Source organism: Pristis pectinata, chromosome 7 (genome assembly GCF_009764475.1).
Source record: "Pristis pectinata isolate sPriPec2 chromosome 7, sPriPec2.1.pri, whole genome shotgun sequence".
Taxonomy (NCBI): domain Eukaryota; kingdom Metazoa; phylum Chordata; class Chondrichthyes; order Rhinopristiformes; family Pristidae; genus Pristis; species Pristis pectinata.
In genome coordinates, this window is record NC_067411.1 from 43,576,778 (window position 1) to 43,598,994 (window position 22,217).

The 22,217-nt window shown below is 42.3% G+C and overlaps 1 protein-coding gene across 1 annotated transcript in view; it reads right to left on the reverse strand.

Annotated features, from left to right (window-relative positions):
• Window positions 1–21,032, reverse strand: part of LOC127572199 (uncharacterized) — a 302,149-nt gene extending 281,117 nt beyond the window's left edge. Inside the window, 2 exon segments of the mRNA XM_052019124.1 lie at window positions 5,632–5,712; window positions 20,730–21,032. Of these exon segments, the coding sequence (XP_051875084.1) occupies window positions 5,632–5,712; window positions 20,730–20,774 (126 nt within the window). The 5' untranslated portion in view covers window positions 20,775–21,032.
• Between the last annotated feature and the right edge of the window lie 1,185 nt (window positions 21,033–22,217).

The window sequence follows — 22,217 nt, forward strand, 5'->3', positions numbered from 1 at the left end:
TCAGGATTTTCTTGTGAAAACAAGTGCTAATGGATTCAATTTACAGACTAAAGTCCCCTTCATCTCTGATATTTTATAGAAAATTTGCCCATGTTCATTGGGGTCAGGGCCAGCATTTATTGCCCATCCCTAATTGCTTTGAGAAGATGGTGCTGAGCTACCTTCTTGAACTGCTGCATTCTCTCTGGTGAAGGTGCTTCCACACGTTGGGGGTGGGGATGGAGGGGTGGTGGGGGAGTTCCAAGATTTAGACCAGTGATGATGAAGGAACGGTGATATATTACCAAGTCAAAATGGTATGGGACTTAGAAGGAAACCTGCAGGCGGTGGTGTTCCCATGCGCCTGCTGCCATTCTTATTGGCTGTAGGTTTGGAAGGTCCCATCTATCCTTGCCCTAACCTTATAACATGTCGGCTGTTTAGGACTAAGTTGAGGAGAAAATTCTTCACCCAGAGTGTAGTGAATCTGTTGAACTCTCCACCCTGCTGTGGAGAATCAGGCATTGAGCTCATTTAAAATCAAGAGTGATAGATTTCTGGATTTTAAGGGGGTCAAGGACCATGGGGATAGAGCAGGAGAATGATGCTGGGGTAAAAGTTCGGCAATGATTGTGATAAGCGATGGGAAAAACTCAAAGGGCTGAATGGCCTACACCTGCTCCTATTTCTCACCTTGTCTGTGAAGTCCCTCGAGATATTTTGCTATTAAAAGGTTGCTCCTTGTTCATCTGTGCAGCTTGTTGAAGGTGGTCAGAGAGCTTCCTTCCTGGCACAGAGACTTAACCACATGATTTGGCCAGTTTATCACTGTGACTAGTGAGGGACTACTTGACCCTCAATCCAAGTGTGTGCAAGGCAGCAGAATGGCCCATTGGCCCCTTCCTCTTTAGGTGAAGTTGCAGAGTTTACAACTACAACAACTTCCATTTAGTTACTGTGTCAAAGCTGTTAGGAGAGGTTGGACAAACTTGGATTGTTTACTCTAGAGCGTCGGAGGCTGAGGGGCGACCTGATAGAAATATATAAAATTGTGAGGGGCATAGATAGGGTGGATAACTAGTGTCATTTTCCCATGATGGAAATATCAAATACCAGAGCGCATAAATTTGAGGTGAGAAGGGGAAAGTTTAAAGGAGATTTATGAGGCAAGTTGTTTTACACACAGAGTGGTAGGTGCCTGGAACACGCTGCCAGGGGAGGTGGTGGAAGCAGATATGATAGCAACGTTTAAGAGGCATTTAGACAGACACAGGAACAGGCAGGGAATGGAGAGGTACAGACCATGTGCAGGCAGATGTGATGTTTAAACTGGCATCATGGTTGGCACGGACATCATGGGCTGAAGGGCCTGTTCCATGCTGTACTATTCAATGTTCAAATGTGGTAAAATGTTGCCAAGGCACTTCACAGAATCAAACTGAACTTGATACAGAAACCAGATAGGGAGACATTAGAACTGGAGACTAAAGTCGTGTTAAGGTGGTAGGTTTTAATCAAGTCTTGGATGAGGAGAAAGAGGCTGTGATGTCTAGGGACAAACTTCCAGAGCTTAGGGCTTGGCAGCTGAAGACATGACTACCAATGGAGCAGTGGTGGATATCGGGGATGTGCAAGAGGCCAGAACTGGAAGAGCACAGGGATCTTAGTCTGCTGGGTTGAGGAATGTGGGGTCTTAGGACAGGCAAGGCCATAGCAGGATTTGAAAGAAAATTCCAGAGGAATTATAAAATCAAGGCGTTCCTGTATTGAGAACGACTGCAAGTTAGTGAGTACAGGTTCTGCTTCTGAATATACGAAACAAGTCTTCTCAAAAATGTTTTTGAGTTTTGAGACCTCACCCACCCCCACTGTGAGAAGCAAATGTGTGCGTCAGTGTGTCTGTAGTTACCTGAAGTACACAGAGAACACTGAATCCATAATAACATCCTTTAAGAAGGAGAAGCTCTGAATTGAGAAGCTGCCAGTGCTGGTCTCTCCTCATCCTAACTTTGGCAAGACTTAGATGCCTCAGGATCCCATTTCCACTTAGCCGGACCAGGACAGAATTCCTTGGTAGCACAGCAATTCTGATCCATCCATTCAAAGGTGCATAGAGTCATGGAGAGATACAGCAGGGATACAGGCCCTTCAGCCCACTGAGTCCACACTATCAAGCACCCATTTGCACGAATCCTTCTTTAACCCAGTTTATTCTCCCTATATTCCCATCAACTTCCCCCAGTTTCTACCTCTCATTTACACACTATGGACAACTTGCAGTGTTCAATTAACGTACCAACCCACACATTTTTGAGATTTGGGAGGAAATCAGAGCACCCGGAGGTGCACAGGGAGAAGGTGTAAACTCCACACACACAGCACCCGAGGTCAGGATTGAGCCCGGGTCACTGGAGCTGTGAGGCAGCGGCTCTTCCAGCTATGCCACTGTTTGTTTCCTGGTGGGGGAGCAGGATTTTCTGATCCATTTATTGGGAAATAAGGAATACTACATATGGGAGAAAGGAGATAGATGTACTAAAAGGGCAAGAAGAAATGATGTTGGAGGACGTTTGTGTGGAGCATGAACCACTTGGGCCAAATGCCTGTTTCTCCATGGTAATTATGTGCCTTATTAACCTTTCACCAGTTTCCATGATAAAAAACATTGCTTAAATTTATATCCATTTCTTCATCTGTAAGATCGCCATCTTTTCTTTACAGCTGGTATTGTGCTTGATGTGGCATACAAACTGTCAGCAAGGAGGTGGTGGGTTGACTGGCCTGTTTCTATGCTGTATGATTCTCTGACTCCATGCTCCAGCCAATTCTCAACTTGCTGCCTGCCTCACTTCATAACAGGGTTGATGCAAGTGCAGTTACAATTGGCTTATGGAGGTGGACGAGAGTTGGAATAGAAGGACATTCCCCAGTCTGTAACAGCTTGCCCACCTAAAATGGTTTAACTCATATGGCTGCATTTGTCATCCATGTCATGGCAAACGTTTAGCACCACTTGCTCAATATTGGCAACTGTTGAGCACAACCAGGGGATGCTGTGGCAGGGAATTCTGCAGAAACTTGCTTTCAGAAGACTTATGTAAAGGTAAAATTATCCTCGGCAGTTTACGGGTAAAATCCTTGTAAGCATCTGCTAATGAGTTAAAAACAGGACAAGCAGGAAGTGCTCAGCAGGTCAGGTAGCTTCTGTGGAGAGAGTAACAGCATTAAAATTACAGATGATGACCTATTGTCAGTTTGACAAAAAACCATTGACCTGAAATGCTAATCCTTGTTCTTTCTTTACAAATGCTACCTGACCTGTTGAGCATTTCCAGCACCTTTCTATTGTTATTTTAGATTTTCATCATCCCACAGTATTTTGTCTTGGTTTGGGTTATTAACATGTGTTTGCCATATGCAATCTTACTGAGGTTGACCACAGTACAACTTACAGCCCTTTCTACCAGCTGAACAGACCGCACTGCAGGCCAAAAAACAGGGTCTCCTGTCCTGGAGAGTGATCGCTTTAGTCGCTGGTTAATAATCACTCCTACAATATGTTGTCAGTTACAAAGCTCAAGCCTTCCACTCACCAGATTTATCGGAATGTTTGTTTGACTTGAATTAAAACCATAGTCTGCAGTCGTACTCAATTTTTATAACATAAATTTTTGGCAGTCTTATTCATCCCCTGTTGCCTGTGAAATATGACTGTAAAGTAGTCAATATAATTCTTTTTTAAAAGCAGCATGTGGAACCAGTTAAGGATTAAGATCCGAAGGATTGAGGTAACAACAGGCCCTATGGATCCTATAATCTGCCGACCAATAATTTCATTCCTTATTGCACCAGATTTTTGTCCTAGAACATAGAACAGTTCAGCACAGAAACAGGCCCTTCTGCCCATGATATCTGTGCTGAACACAATGCTGAATTACACCAATTCTCTTCTGCCTGTACATGATCCATATCCCTCCATCCCCTGCGTATTCATGTGTCTGTCTGTCGGCCTCTTAAATGCCAGTATCATATCTGCTTCCACCACGACCCCTGGCAGCCCACTCCAGGCACCCACCACTCTCTATGTAAAAAAACTTATCCTGCCCATCCCCTTCAAACTTTCCTTCTCTCACCTTAAATGCATATCCTCTTTCAAAAAAACAAAGCACTTGCCCTTTCAGCTCTGGGTTTCTACATTGTCATCTAATGGGCTGAAGTCTCCCCACCTCCCCTTCCTGTTGCTATGGTAATCTCCCAGTGAAATGGGGCAACTTCATCACCTTGTTGTCACAATTCCACAGTGCAAGACCATGATAATTTGCATAAGATCTTCAATTCCTTTTGCCACACTACAAAAATAATTATTTGCATTTATTTAGCATCAAAACATCCCCAGGGATTTCATAGGTATGCTATCAAACAAAATGCAACACGATGTCACACTAAGGAGATATTAGCACAGGAGTTAAGTCAAAGAGGTTCATTTCTCCCTTAGGAGAAGGGAGAGTTAATGGGACAGAAAATTTTACAGAGGGATTTAGTGATCAAGCAACTGAGGTACATTCACTATGCTGCAGTAATGAGAATTAGGATGCACAAGTAGGCTGGAGAAGTGGAAGAATCCCAAAGAGGCTACAAAGATGTTAGTGGTGGGAACAGGGACTGTTGTGTTGGTGCTGCATCTTTCAGGGAGGTACCTGGGACGAAGATACTATTGCCAGGATATAATACAGAGAACTCACAGGGGCTTGGATAACAATAGAAACAAGATAAAAACAAATACTTAAATAAAAATTCAAAATCAAAATACCATGATGATGAAATTCTGAAGTTAAAAACAAAAGATGCTGGAAACTATTGTTTGGAGCACTGTTACATTCTTCATTTAATCCCTCATGCATTCCTCTCATCTTTTGATGAAAGGTGATCAGCCTGAGGTGCGATGCTGTTTCTCTCTCCACAGATGCTGCCTGACCAGCTGAGTATTTCAGATTTCCAGCATTCACAATTTCTTTTTGGATTTTCATCTTACACTTCATCTTCCCTCGTGTCTGCTCCTCTGTATCCTCCTCTATTTGGTTCTTGTCTAACATTTTTTGATTTTGTTCACTTATCACTCGCCAGCTCGTGCTCCTCCCCTCCCCCACCCTCTTATTCTGGCTTCTGCCCTCTTTCTTTCCAGTCCTGATGAAGAGTCTCAGCCTGGAATGTCGACTGTTCATTTCCCTCCAAAGATGCTGCCTGACCTGCTGAGTTCCTCCAGCATTTTTTGTGTGTTGCTCCAGATTTCCAGCATCTCAGTCTTTCCTGTGTCTCCAGATTGAAATGTTTCTTTCCCCACTGATGCTTTCTGACCTGCTGAGTGTTTCTGGCATATTCTGTCTTAATTTGGAACAAAAATATTCCTTTGTTAGCAGACCAAAATTCCTCCATGCTTAGGTATCAAAACACTCTTACCCAAACACAAGGATAAGGCAGTAAAGGAATGCAATAGCTCATAATAACATCTGAGATATGAATTTATCTGATGATCATGCCATTGTGAGCATTTAGCAGCAGACACTCACAGCAGCTTCACATGGAAGGAACGAGCACGACTGTATTGAGCATTTGACAGGAATTCAACATGAAGTTCTAACATTGGTCTCTTACCTTGTGATGCTGCAGCTGAAGTATTTTATCCTCGAGCTGGTGTCGTTTGTTCTCGATTTCTGTCTGCCTCTGCCTTTTTTCCTTCAAAGAGATGGAGGGAGAGAATATTTTAAACAGATGGCATTAACTGTCACCAGTTCATACCTTATGCCAACATGCCTGCAAGCAAAAGCTTTATTTGAAACATAGAGACAAAAGAATATTCAGTAACAAGGGAGCAGGGTAGGCCATTCAGCCCTTCGATCATGCTGATCGTCTCTCTCATTACCACATTCCTGCTCTCTCCCCATACCCCATGATGCTATTTGCATCTAGAATTTCCTTTATCTCCTTCTTATCAATATTAAGTGACCTGTCCTCTGCAGCCCTCTATGGGAGCAAATTCCACAGCTTTGTCACTCTCTGGGAGAAGAAATTTCTTGTCAGCTTAGTCCTAAGCCTCTTGACTTAAGGCTGTGATTCTATTTTCTAGACAATTCAGCCAAGGGAAACATCCAACATCCAGTCATATCAGATTTTGTAACTTTCAATTAGATCCCATCTCATCCTTCTGAATTCTAGTGAGTCCAAACCAACTCTCTCCTCAGACCACTGCACACCCTCTATTGCAAGCATATCCTTTCTAAAATAAAGAGATCAAGGCTGCATACAATTCTCCAAAGTCATCTCAATATAATTGTAGCAAGAAATCTTTGCTCCTGGGCTCATATCCTCTTGCTATGAAGGCCAATATACCATTTGCTTTCTTAACTGCTTGCTGCACCTGCATGCTGGCTTTCAGTGACTGGTGTACCAGGACACCCACATCATTTTGTACATCAACACTTCCCAACCTAACACTATATTATTTTCTGTTTTCCCTACTGAAGTGGACAACCTCACATTTGCCAATGTTATACTGCTTTTGTTAATTTTTCCCACTTATTCATTCTATCTAAGTCACCTGGAAGCCTCTTTGTATCTTTCTCACAATTCGCAATCCCACTCAATATAGAACTGACATCAACCTTAAAAATACTACATTTGATTTCCTCATCGAGATCATTGATACATGTTATGGAAGGCTGGGTCCCAGCCACTGATCCCTGCAGTACCACACTATTTAGTACTTCCCACCCTGAAAATAACTCATTTATTTCTATTCTTTTTTAGTGTTTGTCAACCAATTTTCATTCCATGTCAATACATTGCCTCCAATGCCATGTGTTTTAATTTTTGCACACTGATCTTTAATGTAGGAATTTATCAAAGGCTTTTTGTAAATTCAAATACCTCTACTGGTTCTCCCTTATCTATTCTACCAGTTACATCCTCAAAAATTCCAGCAGGTTTTTCAAACGTGGTTTCTCTTTCTGAAATCCATGTTGTCTTTGTCTAATCCTGCTGATATTTTCCGTTATCTCATCCTTTATAACAGACTCGAGTATTTTCCCCATGACTGATGTTAGGCTAACTGATCTTTTCCCTTCCCATCCTTTCTAAAATAGTGAGGTTACATTTGACACCTGCCAATCTGCAAGAATAATCCATAATCCATAGAATTCTGGAAAATGACAACCAGTATATCCACTGTTTCCAGGGCCACCTCCTTTAGTGTTCTAGGATGTAAATTATCAGGCCTTGGGACTTTACTGGCTTTCTGTGCCATTAATTTCTTCAAGAGCATTTTCATACTAATTTCCTTTAGTTCCTTACTTTTATTAGATTCTTGGTTCCCCAATATTTATGAAAGGTTGCCATATTTTGTTTTGTGAAGACAGTACACAGTATTTGTTTAATTGTCATTTCACTGTTCCCCATATGAATTCCCCTGGTTCTGATTAAAGGACACTTACACTTGATTTCACTAATCTTTTTTTTCTTTTTACATGCTTATACAGTCCACTTTTATGTTCCCTGCAAATTTACTCTCGTGCCCTATTTTTGATCTATTAATCGATTTATTTGCTTAAAGCTGAACTGTTCCCCATCCTCAGGTTTGCTTATTTGTCTTGCAACATTATATGACTCCTCTTTGGCTCTAATGCTATCCTTTACTTCTTCTACTGGCAATGATTAGGTCACATTTCCTTTTTGTATCTTTGCCCCAGTCAGCAATGAATAAATGTTGCAATTCTTACATTTATTCCTTAGCAAAGGACAAACTGAATGTATTTCACAGCTTTCACCTCACTTTAAGAAGGTTCCAAAGTGTTGTATACCAAGTTGAGTACCTTTAAATGTGATTAATGTAGGTTTATAGGCAATGCAATGGCTAATATGAAAAACAAAGCTCCTACAAACAACAACATGATCAAAACCAAATAACTGCTTTCTATAAGTGTTGATTGAATGATAAACATTAGCCAGGAAACTGCTGGAACTCCCCTACTTCTCTTCAAAATTGTACCAGAGAACCTTTTGCAACCAACTTGGGAGAGCAGACAGGGCTTTGGTTTAAGGCTTCATTGAAAGACATCAATGTGACACTCCCTCAGTACCACTCTGCAGTGACAGGCTAGATTTCAGTGTCCATATCTTTGGAGTGGGACTTGAACTCTTAACCTTCTGACTCAGGGGACCCAGGCATAAGCCTGAGGACAGCAGTGTGTGCACTGGCCCAAGGTTGCAAGAGTGTGCTCATGCTCAGGTCAGGAGTGAGGGCACGGGCCTGAGCTAGAGAGTGCACGATCAGGCTTGAAGCTGCAGCTGTGTGTACAGGTCCTGGACTGGAAGTATGCATACGGTGTGTGCACAGACCTGTGGTCGGGAGTGCACAAGCAGGCCTGAGGTAGGGGAATGCGCACAGGTTCGAGGCTGGGAGTGTGTGGACAGGCCTGAGGTTGGTGCTACAAGCCCAGCCATAAAATCATTAATACATGCACAGTGCCAACACCTAGAGCATGAACATAGGGTCTGGGGTACAATCACAGGTCTGGGTCAGGAGCGCAAAGACCAAAACCGAGATCAAGAGCACATATGCGGGTCTGAGATCAGACAGTGTGCAGAGCCCAATATCAGGAGCACACAGAGAAAGTTGAGGTCAGGAACGTACACAGACTAGATACCAGGCACACACACACACACACACACACACACACACACACACACACACACACACACACACACACACACACAGGCCTGAGGTCATTCACAGGCTCACGCTGAGCTGTGTGTGCACAGGGCTGAGGTCAGGAGAATGCAGTGTCACCTATACAGGCCACAGGATGGAGGCCTTGCACAGCCTAGGTTGGCTGTGCTCCTGCAGGTCTGGGATCAACCCTCGGCCTTTAGTAACCAGACTTTACACCAGAGTCCTGGCAATTTTCATAATCTATCAGAAGCACCAGGCCAAATCCAGAGTAAAATATGTGAGTCTATCTGTGACATCTTCAAAGTCCTTGGCAAGGTAGATGCAGGGATAATGGAGACACAAGAGACTGCTGATGCTGGAATCTGGAACAAAAATCAAACTGCTGGAAGACCTCAGTGGGTTGAGCAGCATCTGTGGAGGCAGAGGGATGGTTGACATTTCAGGTACGAGAGTGTAGTGTACAGTGTAGTGTAGCCAATATAAAGAGGGGAGGGGGTGGGGTGAGACCGGGCTGGTAGGTGATAGGTGGAACCAGGTGAGGTGGAGAAGATGGGTAGATGGAGCCATGGGGGAGGGAAAGGAGGTGTTTAGAGACAAAGGCTGGTGTGTGATAGATGGAAACAGATAAGGAAGATAAAACTGGGCAGATAGAGCCAAGTGGGGGGAGGGGAGGGAAACTATAGTGACAGAGGCTGGAAGTGATAAGTGCTTGAAGTGACAGGAATAGTGCATCTCTTGTCTGGCACATCCATAATCACTGACTTGTCTTTGATTGTGTCATTTTTGCACTAAGGTCTTGTTTTTGCACACTTTTTTTTCACTCTCTTTAATGTCTTCTATAATTTATGTATAATTTATATTCTGTGTGTTGTCTGTCTTCACAGTCTTTAAATAAAGGGCTAACCATTCAGGACTGATATGAGAAGAAATTTCTTCACCCAGAGAGTGGTGCATCTTTGGAATTATCAGCATTGGACGCTCAGTCACTGAGTGGATTCAAGATGGAGATTGATAGATTTCTATATATTAACTAATTCAAGTACAAGGGGTTGGTGCAGGGAAGTGCCACTGAGGTAAAAGATCAGCTATGATCTCAGTGTATGTTGTAGAAGGCACAAGGGGCTGAATGGCCTACACCTATTTGTATTCCTTATGTTCTGGTTGAGTAGCACCATTCTCGTCCCAGACCTGACTGTGCGTGCTCTCTTGGTGTCATGGATCTGTGAATGCTCAGCTGACAAGCTCTGAAGTTAGCTCACTGAGCAGTATACATACCAAGGTTTTGTGGGCTAAAACCGTGGCAACTTTTTTTTAACTGCGTTCAAGTGAAGGTCACAGTAGAAGTGCTAATAAATCACGGATTAAAGAAAAAGAATAAGTTGCAAACTGGAGATCTTAAAATAAACCAAAATCCCCTTCACTTGCCAATGTTTATGTTATTAAGAAGAAGCAATGTCAAAACTAAGTCCAGATTTCTATTTCCACTGTAAAAGCCTGGCAGAACTCCACGCTGTAGTGATATGGACAATCAGTTCACCACTCTGCTTTATATGTCAAGGTAGTGAAAGTTGTGGTTAGGTTTCTAACTCAAATGTTACACCGCCTATATAACCGAGATCATTCAGGCCAGGATGGAATACATCTCGTACTCTCTACCAAGTTCCCCTCACCCATTGCCCTATGCTTGCTGACCCACACTGGCTCCTGGTTAGGTAATGCCTTAGTATTAAATTTCTTTGTTTTGTTTCCATGTCCCTCTCTACCTTTGCAGGCTCCTGAAGCCCTACAGCACTCTGATCTCTGCACTCCTCCAGATCTGGGCTCTAAATCGCTCCCTAGTGTAATAACTCCAACCCAGCTTGCTACGTCTTCAATGGTTGGGGACCCCAGTGTCTGGAGGTCCCTTCTGGACTTTCCCTACTTTCTGACTCTCCCTACTTTCTGACTCTTTATAAAACCTCTCTCTATGGCCAAGCCATTGGATTTGTTCCATTGTTTCCTTTTGCAGTTTGTTGGCACTATTTGTTTGATGTGAAGCAGGTTAAGATCTTTTACTCCATTCCACATGTTATATAAAGGCAGGTTGTTGTCACCACCAACCTAACCATAACAAGCTCAGGGTTATAATCCAGGCCAATATGATCTTCAACAATTATTTCCACTGCAAGACTGGTAATGTTAGAAAGTACACCAGTAATTTGGTTCCCAGTAAATTGGAAAGGGAAAACAGTCTGATTTCATTGCAGGAAAGCTTCATCAGGTTTTCAGCACGCTGGTGTTATGGAGTGTGTTAAAAGGTCCCCACAGCAGCATAACTCTGGCTAACCCCAATGCACAAATCTGCACCGAGTATGTGTGGCATTGTCCACATAACAGTAATCACGGAGTCATATGATGCAGGAGTGGACCATTTGGCCCATTGTGCCTGTGCTGGTTCTCTGAAGTTCTCCACTTAGTTCTACTACCCTGTTTTTTCCTTACATTGCTTTAAATTACAGAATTTATCCATTTCCTTTATGAACTTTATTATTGAATCTACTTCTGCCACCTTTCCAGGCAATGCTTTGCAGATCACAACAGCTCAGTCTATTCCCCTCCCTTTGTCACCCGTTCTTTCGGCAATGAAATCTGCGTCCTGTCACTATCTATCTGCCTGCCATCGGAAACCATTCCTCCTTGGGACCCAACCTCTTTATGGTCTTTTTTTGGCCTTATGTGATCTTATCTTGGTTTGAGACACTAAGGTTTCTAAGAATATTTGCCATAGTGGCATTGGATGCTATGGTGCAGGATGAGAATTGGTGTTGGAGAGAAGGAGGATGAGAGGGGACTTGATAGAGGTGTACAAGATGATAAGAGGCATAGATTGAGTGGACAGTCAGAGGGTTTTTCCTAGTGCGACAATGGCTAACACGAGGGGACATAATTTTAACGTGACTGGAGGAAGGTATAAGGGTGCATGGAACGCACTGCTGGCAGAGGTTGTGGGGGCAGATACATTAGGGACATTTGATAGACTCTTAGATAGACACATGAATGATAGAGAAACAGAGGGCTATGTGGGAGGGAAGGGTAAGATAGATCTTAGAGCAAGATAAAATGTCGGCTGTACTGTGCTGTAGTGTTCTATGCTCTATGTTCTATGAGCACCCTGGCCTGCATTGGCTTCTCATTGGTCAGTTGAAGAATGATTTGATCAAAGGCCTTTGGCAGAGTGGCCCGGGGCTGGGGCCTCAGGATCCACTGCCCAATTCCTGCTCCCCCCCCATGGTATGCTCCACCTTTGGTGGGGGTGGGGGTGGGGGTGGGGCGGGCGATCACAACAGTGAGATCACTAGGCAGTTGGGAGACAATTGGTTGTAAAATGGTGAGTGTTGCATTCCCTGAGAGGCAAACTTACAACAGGCCTTCAAGTCAATAAAGAGTGATTACACAAAATAGGATGATGTTGGCTGAAATATAGAAAGTTAACTGCTGATTTGATCAAAGTTTTCAAGATACTGAGAGGAATTGGTAGGTGCAGATGGAGAGAAAGTTTCTGCTGATGGGAAGCTCAGGATCAGGGAGAATGGCATAAGCATTTGAAACATCAAGAATAAAAGGGATGGCCCGGTGGTAGCAACTGCTGCCTCACAGCTCCAGTGACTGAGATTCATTCATGACCTCTGGTGCTGTCCGTGTTGAATCTGCACACTCTCCCTGTGGCTGTGGAGGTTTCCTCTGGGTGCTGCAGTTGCCTCCCACATCCCAACAACGTGTAGGTTAGTAGGTTAATTGGCCACTGTAAATGGTCCCTAATATGTAGGTGAGTGGTAGGTAGAATCTGGGGGAATTAATGTGAATGTGGGGAGAATAAAATGTGTTAGGATAGGATTAGTGTAAAACTGAGTGGTTGTTGGTTGGCGTGAAGTTGGTGGGATGAAGGAACTGTTTCTCTACTGCATCTCTATATAACTCTCTAAAGTTAGGAAATATTTCTACACACAGAGAGTGGTGGAAGGTTGGGACTCTCTTTCCCAACAGCAATAAAAGTTTAATCAATTGTTAATTCTAAATCTGAGATTGGGAGATTTTTGATAAGCAATGTTGTTATAGGATATGGAGAAAGCAGGTAGTTGATCACAGACAATGTGATGAAGTTCTCTTCCATTGTTCCAAGTTTTTCCAGTCTTTCTTAGCTTCTAGGTAATCCACCATTTAAAAGAAATTGGGAAGTTATAGCTGCACCCTTTAAATGCATTATTCCTGTTGGGTGACATAAGAACTTAGCTCTGCACATCGCAGTCTCCATACCGTCACTGGTTTTGGAACTCTTGTTATGCATTGAAGTATTTTGCTCCTTGTTGCTTCTGGTCATTCAGTGTCCCCACTTCCAGCAATGCTCTGTGGCTCTCCACAGGTGGATGTTTCATTGCATTTTGTTCAGGCATTGGGTTGAATCAGACCAAATCCCTGGGAGATTTCTCAGATTTGTATTATAGAATCAAACAGTATGGAGACAAGTCCTTTGGTCCAACAAATACTCACTGACCTTCAAGCACCCATTTACACTAATCCTACACCATTTCCATTTTATTCTCCCCATGTGCCCATTAACTCCCACCAGATACCACCACTCACCTGTACACCAAGCGCAATTTTCAGTAACCTACCAACTCACAAATCTTTGGGATGTGGGAGGAAACTGGAGCACCCGGAGGAAACCCACACGGTAACGGGGAGAATGTCAAAACTCCCCACAGACAGCACCAGAGGTTGGGATCGAACCTAGGTTACTGGAGCCATGAGGCAGCAGCTCTATTAGCTATGCCACAGACTTAGTGGAAGCTTAAGTAGCTGATCAACCTATGATCTCCATTGCCTAGAAGTGAAGGCCTGCTTTGCAGAACATTCTTTCTAATCCCTGGCTAATATTTATACTCCAAACAACATCACTAAAACAGATATTCTGCTCATTAACACATTGCTGCTCATGATAGGTTACTGTGCATACACGGATGCATGTTCTTTTTACCTAGAGTCTACACTTCCAAGTACCAACTGGTTTTAGAGTCCTTTTGGACGTTCTCTTTCTCTTACCTTCTAAGTTCTGCATCTTGTTGTATACATCATTCCCACATGGAATTTTTTTGATGGTTACTTCACAGTCATGAAATCAAAACTTTGGAACTCCCTGCCTAAGACTGTGTGGAGCACCTTCACCTCTTGGATTGCAGTAGTGGAGAAGCTCACCATCAACTGATCAAGACCAATCACGGAAGACCTGCTTTCCCAGGATGAATAGAAGAAAACGTGCAAAGAGGCAAAGGAGGATGGATGTTTTGGTTACAAATCCTATTGCAAATTGCCTGTTTTTCCTAATTTCAGAAATAGAGCTTTTGCAATACTCCCTTCTCATCCAAAACTGATTGGCTAATGAACCAGCTACAGATATAGCACATGACTTAAAATACAGCCAATGCCAAAGCAATATTTAGACAATGCTTTTAAAGCCTGACTGGTGCTTGGACTATTTACTGCTGGTGGTAATGTCTTTTACTGGGTTTAACACATGATATATTAACAAGGAAGGAACAATCATTGGAGCAGGTAGTAGTATCAGTAACATGTCCAAGATTGCTGAAGACACACAACTAACTGGGAATGTGAGTGGTGATATGAATGCGAAGAGGTTTCAAAGGGATGTGGACAAACTGAGTGATTAGGCAGCAACATGGCAGATGGAGTACAATGTGCGAAAATATGTACATTAGTTAGAAAAACAGAAATACTGGATAATTTTTAAATGGTGAGAGGCTGGGAAATGTCAATGTTCAAAGGGACCTGGGTGTGCTTGTATACAAGTCACTGAAAGCTAATGTGAAGGTAAAGCAGGCAGCTGGAAAGGCAAATGGTATGCTTGTCTTTATTCTGAGAGGATTTAAGTACATGAGTAAAGCTGTCTTATACTGGGCCTTGAAGAGGCCAGACCTGGAGCATTGTGCACAATTTTAGGCTTTTTGCATAAAAAGGATATACTTGCTATAGAAAATGCAGCAAAGGCTCATCAGCTTGGTTCCTGGTCTGGGGGGTAGGTCACATGAAGAGAAATTGAGTAGTGTAGGCCTCAACATGGATTGGTGAGGTAGAAGAATGAGAGGTGACTTCATGGAAACAGACAACCTTCTTTGAGGGTTCACTAGATACAGGGAAGGGTTCCCCTGACTGAGGAGTCTAGAACTGGGATCACAGTCTCAAAATAAGGAGTAGACTATTTATGACTGAAATTAGGAGAAACTTCATTTAACGGATGCCAAATCTTTGGGATTCTCTACCTTGGAGAGAGGTGGAGGCAGTCATGGATTTCATAAAACTGAGGGATAAGTTTCTGGAAATTGAAGGAATCAAGGGATATGGATAGTGCAGGAAAATTATGTTTGAAGTAGAAGATCAGCCACAATCTTGTTGATTGATAGAGTAGCTTAAGGAGCTGTATGACAGACTCTGATTTCAATTACTAATGTTCTTATTTCTAGCACCTGCATTTTTTTGCTTTTCAAGTATGTTTTAGTGATGTTGATAGAGTGATAAATCTTGGCTCAGGATACTGGCATGAACTCTCTGCTCTTCCTCAGAGAGAGCAGAGAAAGACTGATCAAACTAAGAGACAGAGGAAAAAGAGACTGAAAGGAAAAGCTAAAAATAAAATCCGACACCTCACTTTTCACTACATTTGTGAATGAGGTTGAAGAGTTTAGGTTGTTCCCATTCCTGGTTGGATTGCTTGACTTTGGAGGAAAAGTTACCATGTCATTAAAAGGGACTTGCAATTATACAATGGTTATGACAAAGAAGGAAGCTATTCAGCCTATTGAGGCAGGCACGGTAGTGTAGAGGTTAGCGTAACAATATTACAGCGCCAGTGACCCGGGTTCAATTTCCGCCACTGTCTGTAAAGAGGTTGTACATTCTCCCCGTGACTGCATGGGTTTCCTTAGGGTGATCCGGTTTCCTCCCACACTCCAAAGACGTACGGGTTAGGAAGTTGTGGACATGCTATGTTGGCGCCGGAAGCATGGCGACACTTGCAGGCTGCGCCCAGAACACTCTACGCAAATGATGCATTTCACTGTGTGTTTTGATGTACATGTGACTAATAAAGATCTTATCTTATAAGTTCGTACAAGAGGAGGTCAGAGGGAACTTTATTCTGAACCTGTCTTTTGATCGAGACAAGATAAGATTTCCTTATTAGTCACATGTACATCGAAACACATAGTGAAATACATCTTTTGGTGTAAATCAACTGCAAATTCCAGAGCTTTGCAACTCAGGGCTTACGTCTAAATTAACATTCATAATGATGTGCGTCATTAACATGTTATTACTTTGCCTATAATGTCAGGTTCAATGGTTAACAGCTCTGAGGAGGGTCTAAGTTCATTGGCGCAACCCATTACAATTATGGCAAGAAATAAGACCTCATTTTAAATAATAAGGTGCAACCGTGAGAGGTTTTTCTCTTGGGAACAGAATAGCACTAAAGAACTGACCTTCCCTATCTGAGGATGGCAGAGTTTACAACGAGAATATTAATCGCACCAGTGTTCATTCTAGCCACACATGGTTTACTATTGAGAGTCAGGCTGGAATGCAGTTTGTAGGAGGAACTTGAGTCACAGAATTTTTGAAACCCAGCAGAACTCTAAACAGTATTAAGGGCAGGCAGTTATACACATATACAAAAAATAACTGGGAGGAAAAGTCCTTTGATATATCCAGCTTGTTCCTATTCGGTTGTAGTATCTTTAGTATTGCAATAGGCTGTCTTGCTTCTCCACACAAAAATAAAAGACGTACTGAATATTGTTAGGAGCAATCAGTGATTTCTTCACTATACAATATTGTTCTGAATGTTATGCTCACAGAAACATAGGAGCAAGCAGAGGCGATTTAGTCTGTTCTCCCATTCAGCACAATGGAGGCTGATCTGCCCCTCAGATCCATTTACCTCTGTGAGAATAACAAAGATCTATCAATCTCAGATTCATAATTAGCAATTGAACATATGAATTAGGAGCAGGAGTGTGTCTATGGACCCTTGAGTATACACTGCCCTTAATTAGATCATGGCTGAACTGATTGTAACCCTAACTCTACATTCCCATCTACCCCGGTAACCTCCCCTCCCCCCACCACCACCGTGCTTCACAAGCATCTATCTAAGAGGTCTTAAAAATATTCAAGGATTTTGCTTCCACAACCTTTGAAGAAGAGTTTCAAAGACTCACTACCCTCTGAGAGAAAAATATTCACAACATCTGTGTCTTAAACAGAAGACCTGTTATTTTTAAACAGTGACTCTTAGTTCTAAATTCTCCCACAAGAGGAAACATCCTCTCCGCATCCACCCTGTCAAGGCCCTTAAATTCTAGTCCAGTCCCCTCGCACTCTTCTTAACTCCAATGAATACAAGCCAATCCTGTCCAACCTTTCTTCACAAGACAAGTTTCTCATTCAAGGTATAAATCTAGTAAAGCTTCTCTGAACTGCTTCCAACATATTTACATCTTTCTTTAAATAAGACCGATACTGTGCGCAGTACTCCAGATGTAGTCTTGACAAAGCCTCATGTAACCACACTGGTCTCACCAGCAACATCAGAGCCCATAACACTGGAGTGGAAAGAAGCCATCCTTAATTCAGAGGGGTCTGCCTAACAAGAAGATACAATTGAAGCATAACATCCCTTCCTTTTTTATTGAATTCCCCTTCCAATAAATAATAACATTCTGTTAGATTTTCTACTTGCTTACTGTATCTGCATATTAGTTTTTCTACTTGTCACTGATCCAGAGTCAGTCCTGTTTGTGAAAGAGTTCCCTTTTTCAACCATTGTAACTTCACTCCCAAGAAATCTGGGTCTGATTTTTAGACAATGTTCTTTGCCCCGGACTCCCCAATTAGCAGTAGTTGCTCTTCACCCATCCTATCACTTCACCTTAAACTCTTGCAGGTGTAGAAGAAATTATTCATTCCAGAGAATTCAGGTGAAGGTAAGTGAGTAGGGGTTGATACAATACATTGTTAAGATTGTGGCCAGTGCAGTCAGTACAAATGGGTTAAATTGGCAGTGTTAGCAATATGGCAGTACGAACTTTATGTTACTTTCAGCTTCCAATGCAACCTTACTTTATGTAACTTTTCCACTTAATTCAACCTTTGAAGTTTGGATTTCCGTCATCTTTGTGGACGGCTCCTAAAGACTGTTTTGCTTCTTATTTGTTCAAAGCAATGTGTTAACTTTTTGAAATGTCAAAACTGATTATCTGCAAAAATAAGTTGTCATTTGAAACTGATTTGGGAGTTGGAAAGTTGTGCATAATATTCTGATTTCAAACCTTACCTCAAGTTGCAAACCCTACTCTGGCGATAAATTAATTCAGCTTTTGATAAGCATTTTAATAAATGATGTAAACTTCAAGTGATGTGCTTTTAAAAAATGTTTATGCATTCTTATCATTGTAGCTGGGTCCCAGCAGAGGTGAAATAAGGTGAATGTTTTATTCTTGATTTCAGTTGCAAATATACACCTTTGATTTGATCACATTATTGAGGGAGTGCATGGTTGTTACACAGCCCTTGGAGTTGGGTATGGCTTAAGAATCTGTTGACCACTTAGTAGCATTATCATGAGTTCAAATGTCATAATAATCTTACTTTTCCATGTAATAATTGAAGTAACTTTTTTCAGACCTTTGCATTGAAACAACAGTTCAAGAGGCAATGTATAATAAATTATAAAATTTCATAAAAATGGACATGATTGCGGGGAAACAAAATATTAATTAAATCTTTGAGAGATGGTGGAAGAGCAAGATATAGAGGCCACTGTTGTTTTTGGAAGCTGTATTCTCATATTCAGAGCAGCATTAGCACACTAGTCAGTGCTGAGCTCGACTAAAATTATTCTAGCATTCCAGTGGACTGTTCCTGCAGAAAATCATTGCCCAAAGCAGCTGAATTCTTAAAGACATGGGATCTCATGTATGCAAACCTTGCAAATGTCACACAGCTGACGCTCTAGGGCATTTGGGAAGAGTTTTATAGCCATCCACCCTCAACCTCCACCCCCGCTCACTGGCTGGCTGAAACCCAGAAGCAGCTATTATTAGAAATTCCCAAAGGCTTCTCCACCCTAGCCATTCTCAGTGGTTTGAGATAAATGAACCCAGCAAAGTAGCTGCCCTTCTAATTAAAATCATCTGTGCAAACACCTTGGCTTGGAAATTAGAATCAAACTGTTGTAAGTTCTGGTGAAAGGTTGTGGGAGAAGTCTCCTGTGCCCAGTCCCTTACTGACAGGGCCAGTTCCAGCTCATGCCATTTCCATTCTATTTAGTTCTTCTTCCCATTGCTACTTGGTACAGTCACTGTTCATAACTTCTCTTGTCATTAGCAAGACCTATTAGTTAGATGGGAAGTCTTGATCATTTTATCTCACAACCTTCATCACATAAAAACTCTAAGCCAGCTGCAGATGCACAGTGAGAGGTCAGCTGAAGAAAAAGCAAATCAGTACTCCTCAGGTTTGAACCAAACAATAATAAGTTGCATTTATATAGAATGTAGAACAGTAGAGCACAGGAACAGGCACCTCAGCCCACAATGTCTGTGCCGACCAAGATACTAAATGAAACTAATCCTATCTGCCCGAACATGATCCACATCCCTCCGTTCCCTGCCTGTACATGTGTCTGTTCTATATAGAACCTATAATGTAATAAAAGTGGAACAATGCTTCATGGGAGTTATTAAGAAAAAAAATGATTGTACCATGTGAAGGTTTTGGGTCAGATGACCAAAAGCTTGGCCAAAGAAGTTTTTTTTTAAGCAGTGAAGTATAGGGAGGCAGATAGGTTTAGGGAGGGAATTCCAGAGTTTTCCAACAAAGCAGCTGAAGCCAAAGCTGTCATTAGTGGAGCAATGAAAATCAGGGATGTGCAAGACACCAGAATTGGAAGAGCACAGAGATCTTCACACAACAGGAACATCAGATTGCTAGTAGAGCTTTCATTTGCTATTGTAAAGATTGTTATTCTCCCTTATTCTGCCCCCTGGACCACAGAGCCCACCAACATTGCTCAAACAAGTGCTTGAGTATTAAGGTAAGAGCCCAAATCCCAACCAAAATATATAACAGTAACAGCTCTGAAAAGGAGAATAATGTAAAAATCACAGACTGAAGTAGAACTTCTGCAGGAGGCTTTTAACAACAGGTTCTAAACAAGTTTTATTTTAAGAATGCAGAAATGTTCTTCATTAGGCCACAAATTGTATTCTTTGATTTGAAAAGGTGCAGTAAATTGAAAATGAAACTTACATATCTCACATGCAACAAAATTCATTTTCCAGTACTGTAAGTTCTAATGAACAAAGAGGTAAATACATTATGGAGCTCTAGCAAACGGAACTGGCAAAATATGTCTAGTTTGTCAAATGCTAATATTCTACAATTTATGTGTGCAGCAAAAACTGTCCTCGAAGGGTTAAATCTAAGCAAAGGCTGAAGTTTAATCTTCTGCCCTCAGCAGGTTGGAGTGCTGTTTGGAAATGCTCTGCTTTTAATCACACACAGCAACCCAGCTCAGGATCTGTGTCCTCACTGCAATCTTTCTTTTACTGATTGCCGGATTTTCCTTGGATTTAACCTGCTTGTTACCTTTTGTGAAAAATTTCCATCTGTTTATCCAGAGGACAGAAAATGAAAATGAAACAGAGATTGCACAGACAGAACCGGCTGCAAAACCCAAATAACGGGGTTAAAAATATCACAACAAGCTTGTACATAACGCACCATGCAGGACCATATTTTAACATAATTGTTGATAAGATTTTATTGATCTGTAGACCTGGGTGTAGGTTCACCAGGCTTCATTGTAATGTTCTGTCTCTTTCCAGCTGTGTCTCCTATAACATGACACATGGGCTGAATGTAGTGAAAAGTTAAAAATCTGCCAGAGAGGAGATAAAGAGAATTGACTTACTGCTATGGCTTGAAGTCTCTGTTTCTGCAGTTCAGTCTCTGCCATCCTAGAGGAGGGACACAGAAGAGTGTAGTCACCAAAGAGAGCGTAGCTGAAGCACTCAGGTAAGTTGAAGAAAAGGGAGTAGAGGGTGGTGGGGTAGGGGCAGGAGGTGTAGGGGATTTAGCTTGGAAGAGCTCTCTCTGCTAGACGTTACTGCCGGCAAGATGTACTGCAAAGACTCATTTCAGTCACTAGACCAATGCCTCCTTCAACTGTAATGTGAGGGCATTTTCTCCACACTGCTGACACGAGCCTTGTATGTGCAGCGAGAAGGAGCTGAGCAGAGGGATAGCTGGCATGTCTATCATTTTTCTGCTTTGACGTGCTGCTAACTGCTTGCTCCTCCTAGAATAGGGTCACGGCAGAGGGGGCCTCAACACTGCAACAATGTGGAATAATGACCCTCGGGTGGGAGCATGTTACTCTATGTGATATATATGTGGTAGGCAAGAAGTTGTGAGTATGTATGTTTATGTGCAGTTGTGTGTGTGTATGTGTGTGTGTGTGTTTGTATGTATCAGTGTGTATCTGTGTGTCTGTGTCTGTGTGTGTGTATGTGTGAGAGAAAGAGAAAGCAAAAGATCATGCGAAGAGCCCATTAGGAATCACACTAAAAATAGTCCAGACAGCCTTTTTGCTTTACTGCTTTTTTTCCAGGTCTGCTGCCAACTTCCAGTTTAGTAGCAGAACTTATTCCATGTGGTTGGAAGCCGGTAGTTTCTTCCAAAACTCTAAGAGGTGACGAGCTCCTACTGTTGACATCACATACCAGATTTCAAAAGCCGAAAGCATTCTGTTATCCTTTTTCATTACGGGGATTCCACTGTAAATTTCAAAGGTGGTCAAAACATAAAACAAAACCCTCAATGACTGCTGTGGCAGATTAGCCTTGGGAATGTGGGAAAATCATAAACTAATTCAACAAGGGAGGAGGTCATTTTGGCAATCAGGTCCAATTGGTTCCACTCTCTCCTTTATACAGTACAGTCTTGAAAATGTTTCCCCTTTGAGCTTAACATCTACTTTCCTTTTGAAAGTCACTACTGAGTCTCATTTTCTTATCCCTTCAGTAAGGCTTCCTGTGTAGACAAACATCCTTGTTGCCTGCCTCTCCTCCCAGTGGAAGCCAGGAAGTGAGAGGCAGAAAGGGAATGAGAGACAAGAGAGTGTGAGTGGCAGGGTGGGAGTGAGAGGCAGGGAGGGAGGGAGAGGTAGGGCAGGAGTGATAGGCAGGGAGGGAGCGAGAGGTAGAGCGGAAGGGGATGATTAAACTGTGTAGTTAATATGGGTGACCATATCTTGCTGCACTCTTATTGTGCTGGTAACACTTTCATCTTTCAGTCTGATGATTCAGTGTTGAGGTTTGACTGTGAAGACTTGGGTTCACTTTGTAAGTTGGTCAGCAGTGCAGTGCAGAAGGTGTGCTGCATTGACTGAGGTGATTTC